This window comes from Artemia franciscana, chromosome 9 (genome assembly GCF_032884065.1).
Source record: "Artemia franciscana chromosome 9, ASM3288406v1, whole genome shotgun sequence".
Taxonomy (NCBI): Eukaryota; Metazoa; Arthropoda; class Branchiopoda; order Anostraca; family Artemiidae; genus Artemia; species Artemia franciscana.
The window spans coordinates 31,960,368-31,978,542 of record NC_088871.1 but is presented as its reverse complement, the minus strand read 5'-3'; the positions used below and the strand labels follow the sequence as shown (position 1 = coordinate 31,978,542).

Below are 18,175 nucleotides of genomic sequence, written 5' to 3'. Positions count from 1 at the left end.
ACAGCTTTCTATGAGAAGCAGTTATTCTAAAGTACAGAAGAAACGCTTAAATTACAGATAATGTCAAATTCACAAATTCACCAACACTGATATTTTTTCAAAAGGGCAAACACTTTCCGCCGTCTATTCTTCTACATCGTGAATGTGAACGTTGCGGAGATAAATATCATTTATGAGTAAGTGTGCTAAATAATACTCAATGTACAGTGGGGTTGGTTAACGATATTCTCGTACAATCGTGAAAAGTGAAAAATTGGAATCTTTGTTTTTCAGTTAATAAGCATATGCAGAATATTCAAGTATTTTTTTTTCCACATAACATTCAGAATATTCAGACTTTTCCATTTTTTTAATTTTTATCTTTTTTTTTACAGAATGTTTGGGTTAAAATAATAAGTAAATTTTAAGAGCCTTTTGCGGTGAGAAAGGCCTCTTGTACCCTTTTATATTTGAAATATTACGTAAAAATACCTTTTGGGTTATGTAACTGCTAAAAAACTAAAAGAATGGCCTTACTGTATTTGACATTCCCCCACAAAATAAAAATACTGGGTACATAACCATCTCTTAGCTAGGATGAGGCACTGATACTTCAAAAAACTGTTATTCCTCTTAGTATTTTGGCTATGTGAGGCTATGGCTATAAGTCTTGGTTTCAATTTAGGAGAGTTGTAGAAAACGGCTTTGTATCGTTCCGTCTTTATTGATATAACATTTTCTTATTTATTAAAGTTTGTATATGTTCGTCATTTTGTCTTTGAATTTCCATCCGTTTCAGTTTTAACCTACAATATAAATTTATCTATATTAAATTTAGGCTTTCACACCACTCAAGCCCCACTGAACTGGTGACGAGGTGTACTATTGGCCTCCCAGCTGCACATTTTCTTTTATCAGGATATGACATTGATCTAAAAGGGAGTAATACTTCTACTATTTCTTTAGACCTGTCTACTGAATATCACCTTACATTCGCGGTATAGCGCAAAACAGCGCTGTTGAGCCACAGGCGGAACACTTTTTCTTGTCATTGATATTTAGTAACTGTTAAACATTTTAAGGGTAATAGCTACATATCTTGAAATTATTTTGCACATTTGGCAACGTCGTTGGCCTTGGTCATCACATTTGGCTTTGGCAGTCACAGGGACACAAAACAGTCAAAACCAATTCCTTGGTGCCACGTGAGCTGTTTTGTCACCACCAGCAGATGTTTGAAATGGGATTTTTTGTTTTACAAACACTCCTAGTTCAGCCAGAGGTAACCCTTGGTAATACGGCGTTTAAAAAGCTAGAAATACTTACGAATATATTGCCATTAGAAATTTCCGCTGGTGAGTCCGAACTTTCCCATGATTTACCCTTTTGACCAGTTTTGTATGTTTGTATATAAGCCAAGTTTCTCGCAAGACGTTAGCGGCTGCATTTTTGAGCTAAAAAATGAAATTACATTCAAGTTGTACAATATCGACTCAAACAAACACGAGAAAAGTCACACGAACAAAATTACTAGAACAAAAATAACAAAAAAACATTAGCAATCAGTCTAAATTAGTCCAGAAGTTAATTTTTTTTGAATTGAAAATAAACGCTATATCTTAACAGTTGATCATTTAGGGCATCGCAAAACAGCTACTGAAACTACTTTGACCTCGTTTTTGGCATGATCAGAATCCACCTTACCAGTAAAATTATCATTTAAAAACGATGGTAATGGCGATTTTACCTTAAAGCAGCAATTTACCTTATGGAGCTTATCTACATGAGCACATTCATTACTAGCGAACGAAATAAAGTCAGACCAAAGCAATAAACTAAAGACCAGCACAAATGAAGTCAAATACTTACTCAGGCTTATAACGAACAAAGATCTCCATCAATACAAATAATTGAGATGCAACACGAACAAAAATTACAATCAACAATCGAGTCAAATTTAAACTTGTCATCATTTGTGCTGAACTGAACTGAACTGCATCCTGCCTCAGAAGGCTTTTCATACAATAGCCACTATATCGCTTGGCTATATAGAATATATTGGATCAATATCCTTTGTAAACTGTCATATCTATCAGTCAAGTCCATCAGTTTTGCGGCTAGCAAAATGTATTTTTAATTTTTTTATAACTTTAAAGAATCCAAAACTACTGAGACTTCCAGGAATGAATACCGTATATCATACGGCCACATTTTAAGTGGTCAGTCAAGTTTAATTAGTTCTTTTCAATAAACTCGACTATTATGGTTTCACTGATTGGTTGTAATAGCTGTAAAGTAATAATATGGTTTCAGTTTTTATTTCGAGCTGTTTGATTTTATTTGTCATAACATGAACAAGAAAAAATAAGGGAATCACTATAATAACAAAGATTACAGAAAAAACTAATGAAAATTGACTTACTATTTAATATATAATGGTATTCATTCCTGGAAACATCAAAAAAGCATTTCTGGAAAAAGCGACTTTTATAATCAACATCTGATCGTTTTTAACATAAGTTGTTTATTCAATCGTTAGTAAAAAGAATATTTCAATTTTTTTCCAGTTTGTCTGCTTAAGAAGCAAGATTTAGGCTTGCTATATAAATTTTAGAAAAAAATTTATAAATTTTTTAAGGCCTTCCAAAGGGCTGACGCCATCCTGACTTCCATTACGTTATAACCTTGAATTTGGATAAATAATTAACTTCCATTATGTTATAACCTTGAATTTGGATAAATAATTACCAACCATTTAATTATAAGAATTTTCTGGAGTTATATTTTTATTATTGCTGATTTGTTTAGATGAATAGTTTTCAACTGATTTGTTGTGTACAATGTAAAAATGTGACGTCAAGAATTAATACAAGCAGATTTTTTCCCTCCCTTGGCTTTCAGCCTTTAATTGTGGCATTTTTATGACCTGAAATATCAGAACATAAACATTAAAAGACGATATTTTTCTCTAAGAATCGACACAACCACTTTTCTTCAAAAATTTAATATCCTTGATAAACTTACATTTGTACCCACAAATAAAATATTTAAAATCTAGTCAATACCTCAACATCCTTTTAATATTTCCAGTGAGTTTCAAATTCATGCTCTTAGCCGTTCCTAGTTCCTAGCCGTTACTAGATACGCTCTTTTGGCAACTAGAATACACATACAGCGTTTTGATTTGGTTCAACATCACCCTAAACGTTCCCTGAAGATTTCAATCTAATAAGTCGAGTCTAGTGATTGGCATCAATCTAGTGATAGTTTTTTTTATTGAATATACCAAAAATGACGCCAGGGTGGAAACTGGCGCTGGCAAAAGAAGAATCAGTTTATCTCTTTTCTCTCCGAGCAGTGACTTTCGACTTCTTTTCAAAATTACCCCTGCCATCTTTTTTCCCCACGTTTCCCCCAAAGTATTGATCTTCATGTCCAATAGATTTGTCCCCTACTGTAGAGCCCTCAATATGACATGGTGTACAGGGGATACTACAACTCCTAATGCTGGTTCGAGCCTACCCATAGTTTCCCCGTCTCAGCCAAATATTATAAACCCCAGCCATCCAGAGAAACTGTCCATAATCGTCCTCGCCTCAAACTCCTATTTCAAATTGTTTGCCAACGGGTGTTTTTGGTACTCATAGTAGTAAATATAAGAAAAATAAAGTACTTAACTATTTTCCCCGTTTGTCATTAAGTAATGCAGAAAGCCTTAATTTTGAAAAATTGGTTGAGCTTGGAATTACGGTGAATAAACTAGCATTAGATTAAATTTGCATAACCGAGGTTCAGTCCCAAAACCTGGATACTCTGAAGATGGCTTATTTGAATAAGTTTGTTAAACTTTACCCACATGATCACTACCTTTGTAAAAAGGGCAGAGGGGTAATGATTTTTTTGTCGTGATAATTTTTTGCCAAGGGAAGTTAAAGTTCCATAAGTTAAAGAATAAATGAGTATGACAAAATAATTTGTATTAGAGTTAAACCGAAAGTTTTACCACGCCAATTAATTAATATCATCGATGGTTGTTTTTATTATTCATCCGGCCAAAACCCGGAGCAGCGTGAAGGTTTTTTGGAAAAATCACATGTATCACTTGATTACCCTCAATCTAAACATCCTAATACTAGGATCCTACTAACTTGGGATAGAAATAAACTAAACACGAGTTATTCTTGCTGGGAAGTTAACTTAAAACAAATGGCTAATATCCCAACAACAAAAGGCGGTACTTCCCTTCACGTTATTTGCACAAATATGCTTGAATTCTATCAAAGACCCAATTCCCTCCCCCACTTGGTGGCAGTTGCCATTTTACGCTTTCGCTAAATCCGATACAAGATCATATCCACAAGTATAAACTCGATTAATTTAGGTATAGATCAATTATTGTACTCGCTGCCGACGAATCGAATAAGAAAGGCAAAATTTTCCAAGAAAAACATCAATAATTATTTACCCCATTTTCCAGAGGTGAAAAAGAAAAGATGATCTTATGACAAGCCAGGTATAAATGATACATTATCTGATAAAAATTAAGACTGTTTCATCAATGAAAAAGTGAGGAAGTTAATCTACTAAGAAAATCTCTAAGAAAACAGATTTGGAAAGGTTCTACCGTAATAGAGTAAGCGAAGTCTTTAAAGTACGACCGAAGCAGGGGTATAACACAGTCAAGAAAGTGCTTGTTGAAACAGTTAAAAAGGTCGAACTTAATCTTGATGTCACCCCTGAAACTGCGGCTAATTCCCTAGATAGACACCTCACCGCTATTGTAAAAATCCTCCCTCCTCTCTTAAGAAATATTCTCTTCCCTCTAGCACCAGACCAGGATATCCCAGTAATACAACTTGTTGATGTTGAGGCAAAATACCTAAAGGAAAGAGAACTTCAATATGCCCCCTTGATATTCCGATTGATTTAACAAAAGCATTTCCTTATAAACTATCAAAACCTTTATCAAATATTTTTAACATAATAACTAGAAGTGGCTCGTTCCCTATGTATTGGAAAAAAGGGTACGTTTCGCCCATACGTAAGACAGGGGTTAATTTAGATTTCTATGGGGTCCGATCAATTACCTTAACACCGATATTCTCTAAACTATATGAGAGCTTCGAAGCAAATTCGCTTAAAGAGACGATCCTTGAGCTTTTAGATGAACAGTAATTCGGAAGGATGAAAGGTTTATCAGCGACACATTACCTGGTCAGTCTCTTCGATACTGTATATAATTTAAATGAAAAAAACTAATTTTTTTAGCTGAAAGTAAGGAGCGACATTAAAACTTAAAACGAACAGAAATTACTCCGTATATAAAATGGGTTGTCCCCTCCGCAATCCCTCGCTAATTACGCTAAAGCTTTTAATTGTTTTAAAAAGTAGAATTGTGGCAAAGAGTCAAACTTTAGCGTAAAGAGCGAGGGATTGCGGAGGGGACAACCCATTTTATATACGGAGTAATTTCTGTTCGTTTTAAGTTTTAATGTCGCTCCTTACTTTCAGCTAAAAAAATTAGTTTTTTTAATTTAATTTCTGAACGTTTTTGAATTAATGCATGTTTGGTTTTGGCTCTCCGCACATAAATTATTAAAATAAAATTTGTATATTATTTTTTTTTTAGCTAAATGGCTTTCTCTTAGTTTTGATCGGATGATTTTGAGAAATAAGGGGTGGAGAAGGAGGCCTAGTTGCCCTCCAATTTTTCGGTTGCTTAAAAAGGCAACTAGAACTTTTAAATAACGAACGTTTTTATTAGTAAAAAATATACGTAACTTATAAATTAGCAACTTACGTAACAAACTTTCATAATCTTATATTTTTATTATGTACAAAAGGGGGTTTGTATCCTCGTTAATACCTCGCTCTTTACACTAAATCTTAAGTTTTGTCCCGATTCTTTTAGAATGACCCCTGAATCAGAAAGGCCGTAGAATAAATAGTTGAAATTACTAAAAATACTTTAGCATAAAGAGCGAGGTATTTACCTCCTCCTAAATACCTCGCTCTTTATGCTAAAGTATTTTTGGAACTCCTCATATGTGTAATAATCTCTGTTTGTTTTAAGTTTCAATGCTACTCCTTCCTTTCATTTGAAAAACGTGTTCATGTTTATTTTTCATTGTTTTCTTATAGTAATGCTAGAAAATCATGCGCCCTTTTCCTTGAATTTTTCTTCCCCCATGACAGATCCCCATGACAGCATTAAAATGCGATTCTTTCGGTGTAGCTATTGATATCAAAATTCAATTTTTTAGAGTTTTGGTTACTATTGAGCCGGGTCGCTCCTTACTACAGTTCGTTACCACGAACTGTTTGACTACTTGACGAGCTAGATACCTGGCTCAATCTCCTTTGATTGACATCCAGGAGGCTTTTGAACTTGTTGGTCACAATCATTTTAGTTGAGAAATTGTTGAATGAATTAAAAGTAATTCATTTTCAAGTTAGTATCATTGCACCTTTTCTGTCAAATAAAAGTCAAGTTGTTAAGTATAAAAATGTTTATTCTTATTTACTCTGATTTCTAGCGGAGTTCCACAGGGTACATTTTTAGGTCCTTTACTATTTCTGATAATGATCAACAATCTTGCTAATGAATCCGCCGATCCATGGAAGTTTGTGAATGATGTGTAATTGCTCAAAAGGTACAGAAAAAAATATTCAGAGCTGTGCAATCGGAATTCTCGAAGACGTCGCAAGTGAAGCAGTCCTGTCAAAAATAAAATAAAATTCTAAAAATCTAATATTTTGACCTTTAGTTTTCTTAAATCAAAGCCATGGTTTAAGACTCCAATAGCCTCCAAGGTTAAGACTCAAATTAGCGTTTACACTGATCAGCAATTTGGAATGGGAGGCCCACATTTGTTCTATTATTAAACAGACTATTTCTTCTTCGTCTCTCCTTGAGCTAAAATTAAATAAAAAAAAAAAGTTTTTTCAACTGAAAGTAAGGTGCGAAATTAAAACTTAAAACGAACAGAAATTACTTCGTATATGAAAGGGGCTGCTTCCTCATCAACGCCCCGCTCTTTACGCTAAAGTTTGACTATTTCTCTCAACTCTTCTTTTTAAAACAGTAAAAAACTTTAGCGCAAAGAGCGGGGCGTTGATGAGGAAGCAGCCCCTTTCATATACGAAGTAATTTCTGTTCGTTTTAAGTTTTAATGTCGCTCCTTACTTTCAGTTGAAAACAACTTGTTTTTTATGGCACTTGATATTAACCAAGTGACATATAGCAATTGCTAATTCTGTCGGTCTGTCTGTCGGTCTGTCGTCCCCGGTTTTGCTACTTTAGGCACTTCCAGGTAGGCTAGGACGATGAAATTTGGCAGGCGTATCAGGGACGGGACAAACTTAAATTAAAAATAGTCATTTTACCAATTTGACCATCTGGGGGGGGGGGAGTGGGGCACCGGTTAGTTCAGAAAAAATGGAAAAAATTGAAGTATTTTTAACTTACGAACTGTTGATCAGATCTTAATGAAATTTGATGTTTGGAAGAATATCGTGTCTCAGAGCTGTTATTTAAAATCCCAACCAGATTTGGTGACATCGGAGGGGGGGATATGGGAGGGGGAAACCTAAAATCTTGGAAAACACTTAGAGTGGAGGGATTGGGATGAAACTTGGTGGGGAAAATAGGCACAAGTCCTAGATACATGATTGACATAACCGGAACGGATCCACTCTCTTTGGGGGTGGTTGGGGGGGGGGGGGGTAATTCTGAAAAATTAAAAAAATGAGGTATTTTTAACTTACGAACGGGTGATCGGATCTCAATGAAATTTGATATTTAGAAGGATATGGTGTCTTAGAGCTCTTATTTTAAATCCTGACCAGATCTGGTGACATTGGGGGTTGGGGGGTTGGGAGGGGGAAATCTAAAACTTGGAAAAAACTTGAGTGGAGGGATCGGGATGAAACTTGGTGGGAATATTAAGCACAAGTCCTAGATACATGATTGACATAACTGGAACGGATCCACTCTTTTTTGGGTAGTTAGGGGGGGGGGTAATTCTGAAAAATTAGAAAAAATGAGGTATTTTTTACGTACGACAGGGTGATCGGATCTCAATGAAATTTGATATTTAGAAAGATATCGTGTCTCAGAGCTCTGATTTTAAACCCGACCGGATCTGGTGACATTTGGGGGGAGTTGGGAGGGGGAAACCTAAAACTTGGAAAACACTTAGAGTGGAGGGATCGGGAAGAAACTTGGTGGGAAAAATAAGCACAAGTCCTAGATACATGATTGGCATAAGCGGAACGGATCCGCTCTCTTTGGGGGGGTTGGGGGAGGGGTTAATTCTGAAAAATTCGAAAAAAGAGGTATTTTTAACTTACGAACGGGTGATCGGATCTCAATGAAATTTGATATTTAGAAGGATATCGTGTCTCAAACCTCTTATTTTAAATCATGACCAGATTTGGTGACATTGGGGGAAGTTTGGGGTGGGGAACCTAAAATCATGGAAAACGCTTAGATTGGAGGGATCGGGATGAAACTTGGTGGGAAAAAAAGAGCAGAAGTCTTACATACGTGATTTACATAAATGGAACGGATCCGCTCTGTTGGGGAGGGGGCTAATTCTGAAAAATAAGAAAAAACTACGTATTTTTAACTTACGAAGAAGTGATCGGATCTTCATGAAATTTCATATTTAGAAGGACCTCGTAACTCAGATCTCTTATTTTAAATCCCAACCAGATCAAGCGTAATTGGGGGGGGGGCAGTTGGGGGGACGGGTAATCTTAGAAAATACTTAAAGCTGTGAGATCAGGATAAAACTGGATGGGAAGAATAGAAACCTGTCTAAGATACGTGACTGACATAACCGGACCGGATCTGCTCTCTTTGGTGGAATTGGGGGGGGGGGGGCTAATTTGAAAATTGAGGTATTTGTAACTTACGAAAGGGTGACCAGATCTTAATGAAATTTGATATTTAGAAGGATCTTGTGCTCTAAAGTTCTAATTTTAAATTCCTACCAGATCCTGTGACATTGGTGGGAGTTGGAGGGGGAAACCATAATTCTTGGAAAACGTGAAAATTGGGGTATTTTTATCTTACGAATAGATGATCGGATCTTAATGAAATTTGATTTTTAGAAGGAATTCATGTCTCAGAGCTCTTATTTCAAATCCCAACCAGATCTTTTGACATTGGGGGGAGTTTGAAGGGGAAATCTTGGAAAAACACTTTGAGTGGAGGAATCGGGATGAAGGTTGGTGGATAGAATAAACAAATGTCCTTGATACGTTATTGACAGAAGGGGAGTTGGGGGGTGGGGTTCATTGATTTGGCGAGTTTGGTCCTACTGGACGTGCTAGGACGATTAAAATTGGTAGGCGTGTCAGGGAGCTGAACAATTTGACTTGATAAAGTCGTTTTCCCAGATTCGACCATCTGGGGCTGAAGGGAGAGGAAAAATTAGAAAAAATTAGGTATTTGTAACTTACGAGTGGGTGATCGGATCTTAATGAATTTTGATATTTAGAAGGACATCGTGACTCAGAGGTCTTATTTTAAATCCTGACCGGCATTAAGCCTCTTATTTTCCTGTTTAAGTCAATCTATTGATTCATAGAATTTTGTTAGAGCTCATACCATATGATCTCTTGGCTCTTAGCTCTTCTCGCCTCGTCACAAGTGCCATATGAGCTCTTAGCTCTTGTTTTTATTTAATTTCTGAACGTTTTTGAATCAATGCATGTTTTGATTTTGGCTCTCCGCAGAAGAATAATTAAAACGAAATTTGTATATTTATTTTTTTTCGCTAAATGGCTTTCGCATAATTTTGATCAAATGATTTTGACAAAAAAAGAGTGGGGGAGGAAGCCTAGTTGCCCTCCAATTTTTTGGTTAATTAAAAAGGCAACTAGAACTTATAATTTTTTACGAATCTTTTTATTAGTAAAATTTATACGTAACTTATAAATTAGCTTACGAAAAGAACCTTTTATTCTCATCTTTTTATTACATATATGAGAGGGTTCGCCCCCTCGTCAGTACCCTTCTCTTTACACTAAATCTGAAATTTTGTCCCAATTCATGAAGAATGACCCCTGAATCACAAAAGCCGTAGAATAAATAGTTGACATTAGTAAAAATACTTTAGCGTAAAGAGCAAGGTATTAGAAGGAGGTGAGCCCCTCATATGGGTAATAATTTCTGTTCGTTTTAAGTTTTAATGCTGCTCCTTACTTCCAGCTGAAAAAACGTTTTCATATTTATTTTCGAAAACCTTTTTGACAACCTGTATGTACATAGTTTCTTCTAATTTTGCTCACATCCCCCCTCGACGTGCCTTGAAAGTTTCAACTTAATGTTTCTGGCTGTTCCTTAGATATTGCAAATAAATTCTTTTTATAGCCTGGATGCAGATATTGTGTTTTGATTTAGTTTGATAGCTCCCTCAACATTCTTTGGAATTTTCAATTTAATGCCCTTAAATGTCCCTGAGATATTACAGCAAAACCTTTCTGACTACTTGAATGCACACGTTGTTCTTTTATTGAGTTCAACATCCCCCTAAACATTCCTTGAACGTTTCAACTAGATAGCCAACCCCTACTCATCTCTGCTATACTGCAGATACTCCCGTCTGACTATCTGGATCCAATCAGTGTCTTTAGATTTAGTTCAGCATTCCAACTCAACTTGCCTTGAAAGTTTAAACCTAACCCCCTTAGCTGTTCCTGAGATGTTGCATGTAAGTCATGTTTATGACATGGATTCATACAATGTCTTAGCTTAGTTTAACATCCTGCTCAATATCTCATAAAAGTTTCAGCTTGATACGCTTACCCGTTCCCTACACTTCTGTGAAATGACACCACTGTATTAGAGCAGTTGCTGTATCGCACCGAAAATATTTGATTTTTGTTTCAGAGCAACAGTAAAATCAAAGCATTTAAATGAAATATGTTTTTACTGTTCGTAGAAATTTTTGCCAGTTAACTTCATGGGCCTGCGTTTTGGAAGCTATTTTGCTCGAGTTGATTTAGTTTAAATACTACAGAATCCAATTATTATTACTTTTAACTTGCCAAAAAAAACAGCTTGAAAAGACAGGATAAAAATAGATAAGAGGATAAAAAGACAGGATAATGTCTAAATTTGGAATAAAAGTATGCATCACTAATAAAAATTTATATCTGATTTCAAAGCTGAAATAAGGCGTCCTCCGTCACGTATAATTTTGTATAAAAATCAAATAAAAAAAAAAGTCTGTTTTTAGCTGCGACTAAGGAGCGACATTAAAAACTAAAACGAGCAGAAATTATTCCGTATATGAAAGAGGTTGTCCCCTCCTCAACGCCCCGCTCTTCATGGTAAAGTTTAACTCTTTGTTACAACTCTACTTTTTAAAACAATACAAAAAATAGCGTAAAGAGTGAGGCGTTGAGGATGGGACAACCCCTTTCATATACGAAATAATTTTTTGTTCGTTTTAAGCTTTCATGTCGCTCCTTACTTCCAGTTAAAAAAAAAAATTTATATTTAATTTCTGAATGTTTTGAATTAAATGCATGTTTTGATTTTGGCTCACCACACATGAATGAAAAAACAAAATTTGCATATTACTTTTTTTTTGCTAAATGGCTTTCTCATAGTTTTGATCGGACGATTTCGATAAGGAAAAGGGCTGGGGGAGGAGGCCTAGTTGCCCTCCAATTTTTGGTTACTTAAAAATGCAACTAGATTTTTATTTACGAACGTTTTTGTTAGTAATAAACACACGTACCTAACGAACTTCTATATTTGTGTATTTTTATTACGTATATGAGGGGGTTCGCCCTCTCGTTAATACCTCGCTCTTTACATTAAAGCTTAAATTTGTCCCTAATCTTTAAGAATGACCCCTTAATTACAAAAATTACTTTAGCGTAAAGAGCAAGGTATTATGGAGGAGACGAATCCCCTTAGATACGTAATATTTCATGTTCGTTTTAACTTTTTAATGCTTTTCATTCCTTCCCTTTGATTTTTTTTTATTTATTTTCTCATTGTTTTTTAAAATAATGCTATAAAATCCAGTGCCCCCTTCATGGATATTGTCTTCCCTCATGATAAATTCCTCCAAGGAAAGATCCTTCCACGCGACCCCCACCCCAACGCGAAAAAGCCCCATGAAAACGTCTGCACACTCCACAATAACCATTGCTATGTGTAAACAATGGTCAAAGTTTGTTTACTTGCAGCCCCTCCCCCGGGGACTGTGGGGGATTAAGTCGTCTCCGTAGACATAGTTATTAGGCTTTTGACTAAGCTGGACAGATTGGCTATCTCAAAATTTTGATCCGGTGACTTTTTGGAAAAACTTGCGTAGGAGGGGGCCTCGGTGCCCTCCAATTTTTTGGTCGCTTAAACAGGACACTAGAACTTTTAATTTCCGTTAGAATGGGCCCTCTCGCTACATTCTAGGACCACTGGGTCGATACTATCACCCCTGGGGGAAAAAACAACAAAATTCCTCGTTTTTGTAGATAGGAGCTTGGAACTTCTACAGTAGAATTCTCTGATATGCTGAATCTGATGGTGTGATTTTCGTTAAGATTTTATAACTTTTAGGGGGTGTTTCTTCCTATTTTCTAAAATAAGGCACATTTCCTCAAGCTTGTAACTTTCTAGAGTTAAGACAAAACTTGATGAAACTTATATATTTAAAATCAGCATTAAAATGTGATTCTTTTTATGTAAATATTGGTATCAAAATTCCGTTGTTTTAGAGCATCGGTTACTATTGAGCCGGGTCGCTCCTTACTACAGTTCGTTAACACGAACTGTTTGATGGCTTGACATTTTATTTTCGTTGATGTACATGATATTTTTTTCTTTAGAATTGAAGAAACCTCTTGTTGTTTGATTATTTTGTACTTTACGCTTGTACCTCGACTGTTTACATATCCTTAAAGTCAACTTGTGAGCAAAGAGTAAAGAGAGCCGAAAAATGGAGAAAGCTACATGATCAAGCTAAATCTGAGCAACTCTCTTATTTATGGCAGTTCGTCAGGGCAAGTGGCTTATTTACCTATAGTATTTTAAGCAGTCCCCTTGCATCGGAAGGTGTATCAAATGATAGCAAAAACAAAAAAAAATCACTATAAAAGAAAATTCATTTGAATATGATGTTTAGAAGACCGTTGGACGCTATAACCTTTTAAGAACAAATAATTTATTTCTGTTTTCTTCAGCACTGCAATTTTTTTTATCTTACTACTACCAATAAATATTTGAAAGAAATGGAAAAAAAAAAAACAATAGCTAAGAGCTCATATGACACTTGTGACGAGGTCGGAAGAGCCAAGAGCACATATGGTATGAGCTCTAGCAAAATTCTAAGAATCAATAGATTGGTTTAAAAGGAAAATCAGAGGCTTAATGCCGGTCGGGATTTAAAATAAGAACTCTGAGTCACGAGGTCCTTCTTAATATCAAAATTCATTTAGATCCGATAACCCACTCGTAACTTAAAAATACCTAAATTTTTCTCATTTTTCCTCTCCCTTTAGCCCCCCAGATGGTCGAATCGAGAAAAACACTTTATCAAGTCAATTTTTACAGCTCCCTGACACGCCTACCAGTTTTCATCGTCCTAGCACGTCCAGAAGCACTAAACTCGCCAAAGCACTGAACCCCACCATCTAACTCCCTCAAAGAGAGCGGATCCAGTCCGGTTACGTCAATTACGTATATACGACATTTATAAGTGTTTTCCAAGATTTCCAGTTTCCCCTCCAACTCCCGCCAATGTCAACAGATCTGGTCGGGATTTGAAAGAAGAGCTCTGAGACATGAGTTCCTTCTAATTATCAAATTTCATTAAGATCCGGCCACCCATTTTTAAGTTAAAAATACCTCAATTTTTCTAATTTTTCCAAACTAAAAACCCCCAGCTCCCCCAAAGAAAATGGATCCATACCCACTATGTAAGTCTCATATCTATATCTTGTGGTTATTCTTTCCATCAATTTTCATCCCGATCTCTCCACTCTAAGCGTTTTCCAAGATTTCCAGTGTCCAAGATTTCTATTTTTCCCCTCCAGCCCTCTATTTCGCTAAATCCGAATCGAATTGAAAATGGAGCATCTGAGACATATGATTCTTCTATATATCAAGTTTCATTAAGATCAAATCACCCATTCGTAAGATACCTCGATTTCCACGTTTTCCAAGAATTCCGGTTTCCCCCTCCAACTCCGTTCAATGTCACCAGATCTGGTCGGGATTTAAAATCAGAGTTCTAAAGCATAAGATCTTTCTAGATATCAAGTTTCATTAAGATCTGATCACCCGTTTGTAAGTTACAAATACCTCACTTTTTCTAATTTTTCCGAATTACCCCCCCCCCTCCCCAACTCCACCAAAGAGATCGGATCCAGTCCGGTTATGTCATTCACCTATCTTGAACTTCTACTTATTCTTTCCACCAAGTTTCATCCTGGTCTTTCCGCTTTAAGTGTTTTCAAAGATTTCTGGTCCCCCCTCCCCTAACGACACTGGATCCGGTCAGGATTTAAAATAAGAGATCTGAGTTTCGAGGTCCTTCTAAATATGAAATTTCATTAAGATACGATCACTCTTTTGTAAGTTATTAAATGAAAAAAATAGTTTTTTTAATTGAAAATAAGGAGCGATATTAAAACTTGAAACGAACAGATATTACTTCGTGTATGAAAGGGGCTGTTCCCTTCTCAACGCCCCGCTCTTTACGCTAAAGTTTGACTCTTTCTCTTATTTCTACTTTATCAAACAGTAAAAACTTTAGTGTAAAGAGCGGGGCACTGAAAAGGGAACAGTCCCTTTCATACACGGAGTAATTTCTGTTCGTTTTAAGTTTTAATGTTGCTCCTTACTTTCACTTAAAATTAAACTTTTAAACTTAAACTTTCACTTATAAAAACTAGCTTTTTTAAAATTTAATTTCTGAACGTTTTTGAATTAATGCATGTTTGATTTTGGCTCTCCGCACATAAATTATTAAAATGAAATTTGCATATTATTATTTTTTTTTTTGGCTAAATGGCTTTCTCTTGGTTTTGATCTGACGATTTTGAGAAATAAGGGGTGGGAAGGAGGCCTAGTTGCCCTCCAATTTTTCGATTACTTTAAAAGGCAACTAAAAACTTTTAATTTTTAACGAACGTTTTTATTAGTAAAAAATATACGTAACTTGAGAATTAACTTTCGTGACAAACTTCTATATTCTTATATTTTTATTATATATATGAGGGGGTTTGTCCCCTCGTTAATACCTCGCTCTTTACTCTAAAGCTTAAGTTTTGTCCCAATTCTTTAAGAATGACCCCCGAATCAGAAAGGCCATTGCATAAATAGTTGAAATTACTAAAAATACTTTAGCATAAAGAACAAGGTATTTAGGAGGAGAAGAACACCTCATATGCGTAATAATCTCTGTTCGTTTTAAGTTTCAATGCTACTCCTTACTTTCAATTGAAAGCTTTTTCATGTTTATTTTTTCATTTTTTTTATAGTAATGCTAGAAAATCCTGCACCCTTTTCATTGAATTTCTCTTCCCCCATGACATATTTATCCAAGGAAAGATCCTCCCATATAGCCCCCTCCCCTCAACTCCTCCCCCTCCCAAACCAAAAAATCCCCCTGAAAATGTCTGTACACTTCCCAATAACCATCACTGTATGTAAACACTGGTCAAAGTTTGTAACTTGCTGCCCCTCCCCAGGGGACTGTGGGGGAATAAGTCATCCCCAAAAACATAGTTCTTATGGTTTTCGACTATGCTGAACAAAATGGCTATCTCAAAATTTTGATCCGTTGACTTTGGGAAACAATGAGCGTGGGAGGGGGCCTAGGTGCCCTCCAATTTTTTTGGTGACTTAAAAAGGGCACTAGAACTTTCATTTTCCTTAGAATGAGCCCTATTGCGAGATTCTAGGACCATTTGGCCGACACAAATCCGTGATCTGTCTTCTGGCAAAAAATACGAAATTTCATATTTTTGTCGATAGGAACTTGAAATTTTTGCAATAGGGTTCTCTGATACGCTGCATGTGATGGTGTGATTTAAGATTCTGTGACTTTTAGGGGGTGTTTACCCCTATTTTCCAAAATAATACAAATTTTTTCAGGCTCTTAACTTTCGATGACAAAGACTAAATTTAATGAAACTTATATATTTAAAATTAGCATGAAAATCCGATTCTTTTGATGTACCTTTTAGAATCAAAATTCCGTTTTTTAGAGTTTAGTTTACTATTGAGCCGGGTCACTCCTTACTACAGTTCGTTACCAGATCTCATTAAATAAGAGATCTGAGTTTCGAGGTCCTTCTAAATATGAAATTTCATTAAGATACGATTACTCTTTGGTAAGTTAAAAATACCTCATTTTTTCTAATTTTTTAGAATAAACCCTCCCCTCCCAACTCCCCCAAAGAGAGAAGATTCGTTCCCAGTTGTTTCAATCCCGTATCCAAGACTTGTGCTTATTTTTCCCACCATGTTTCATCCTGATCCCTATACTTTAAGCGTTTTCCAATATTTTAGGTTCCGCACCCCCCAACTTCCTCTTCACCGGATCCGGTCGGGATTTAAAATAAGAGCTCTGAGACATGATATCCTTCCAAACATCAAATTTCAACAAGATCCGATCATTCCTTCGTAAGTTAAAAATACCTTATTTTTTTATTTTTCAGAATTAACCCTCCTCCCCCCCAAAAGAGCCGATCTGTTCCAGTTATGTCAATCACGTATCTAGGACTTACGATTATTTTTACCACCAAGTTTCATTCAGATCCCTCCACTCTAAGCATTTTCTAAGATTTTAGGTTCCCCCACCCAAGTCCCCCCCACGTCAACGGATCCAGTAGGAATTTGAAACAAGAGGTTTGAGACACGATATCCTTCTAAACATCAAATTTCATTAAGATGCGATCACTCCTTCGTAAGTTATAAATGCCTCATTTTTTCTAATTTTTCAGAATACCCCCCCCCCCATCTCGAACTCCCCCTAAGAGAGTGGATTCATTCCGGTTATGTCAATCATGTATCTAGGACTTGTGCTTATTTTTCCCACCAAGTTTCATTCCAATCCTTCCACTCTAAGCGTTTTCCAAGATTTTAGGTCCCTCCGAAATTCCCCCCAATGTCACCAGATGCAGTTGGGATATAAGATAAGAGCTCTGAGACACGATATGCTTCCAAACTTCAAATTTCATTAAGATCCTATCACTCCTTCGTAAGTTAAAAATACATCGTTTTTCCTAATTTTTCAGAATTAACCCTTCCCTTCGAACTCCCCCAAAGAGATTGGATCCATTTCGGTTATGTCAATCACGTATCTAGGACTTGTGCTTATTTTTCCCACCACGTTTCATCCCGATCCCTCCACTCTAAGCATTTTCCAGAATTTTAGGTCCCCCTCAATCCCCCCCCTATGTCACCGGGTCCAGTTGGGATTTAAAATAAGAGCTCTGAGACATAATAACCTTTCATTAAGATCCGATCACTCCTTCGTAAGTTAAAAATACCTCATTTTTCTAATTTTTAAGAATTAACCCTCCCCCCCCAACACCCCCAAACAGAGCAGATCCATTCTAGTTATGTCAATCACGTATCTAGGACTTGTGATTATTTTTCCTACCAAGTTTCATCCCGATCCCTCCACTCTAAGCGTTTTCCAAGAATTTAGGTTCCCCCCCAAACTCCCCAATGTTACCGGATCTGGTCGGGTAAAATAAAAGCTCTGAGACACGATATCCTTCCAAACATCACATTTCATTAAGATCCCATCACCCGTTCGTAACTTAAAAATACTTCATTTTTCTATTTTTTTCAGATTAACCCCCCCCCCCCCCCAGATGATCAAATCGGGAAAACGACTATTTCTTATTTAATCTGGTCCGGTTCCTGATACGCCTGCCAAATTTCACCGTCCTAGCTTACCTGGAAGTGCCTAAAGTAGCAAAACCGGGACAGACAGACTGACAGAATTTGCGATCGCTATATGTCACTTGGTTAATACCAAGTGCTATAAAAAAAAAAAAAAAAAAAAAAAAAAAGCTCTGGTAGGTTAAGAATTTTTTAATGCTCTCATAAGTTGTACAGATTTACTATGGGGCAGCCGATATTTAAGCACGGAAAACAAGCCCAGTCACTTCAACTGCACCACCATTTGCGAATTTTAATGCACAGAAAGAATCA

The 18,175-nt window shown here is 36.2% G+C and overlaps 1 protein-coding gene across 3 annotated transcripts in view; it reads right to left on the bottom strand.

The window, feature by feature from the left end:
• LOC136031274 (small conductance calcium-activated potassium channel protein 2-like) overlaps positions 1-18,175 on the bottom strand; it is a 294,910-nt gene that overhangs the window by 15,436 nt on the left and 261,299 nt on the right. For all 3 annotated transcript variants that reach the window (XM_065710711.1, XM_065710709.1, XM_065710712.1), the window contains one exon: positions 1,306-1,433. In XM_065710711.1, coding sequence (XP_065566783.1) covers positions 1,306-1,433 — 128 coding nt within the window. The remainder of the gene's footprint in view (positions 1-1,305; positions 1,434-18,175) is intronic.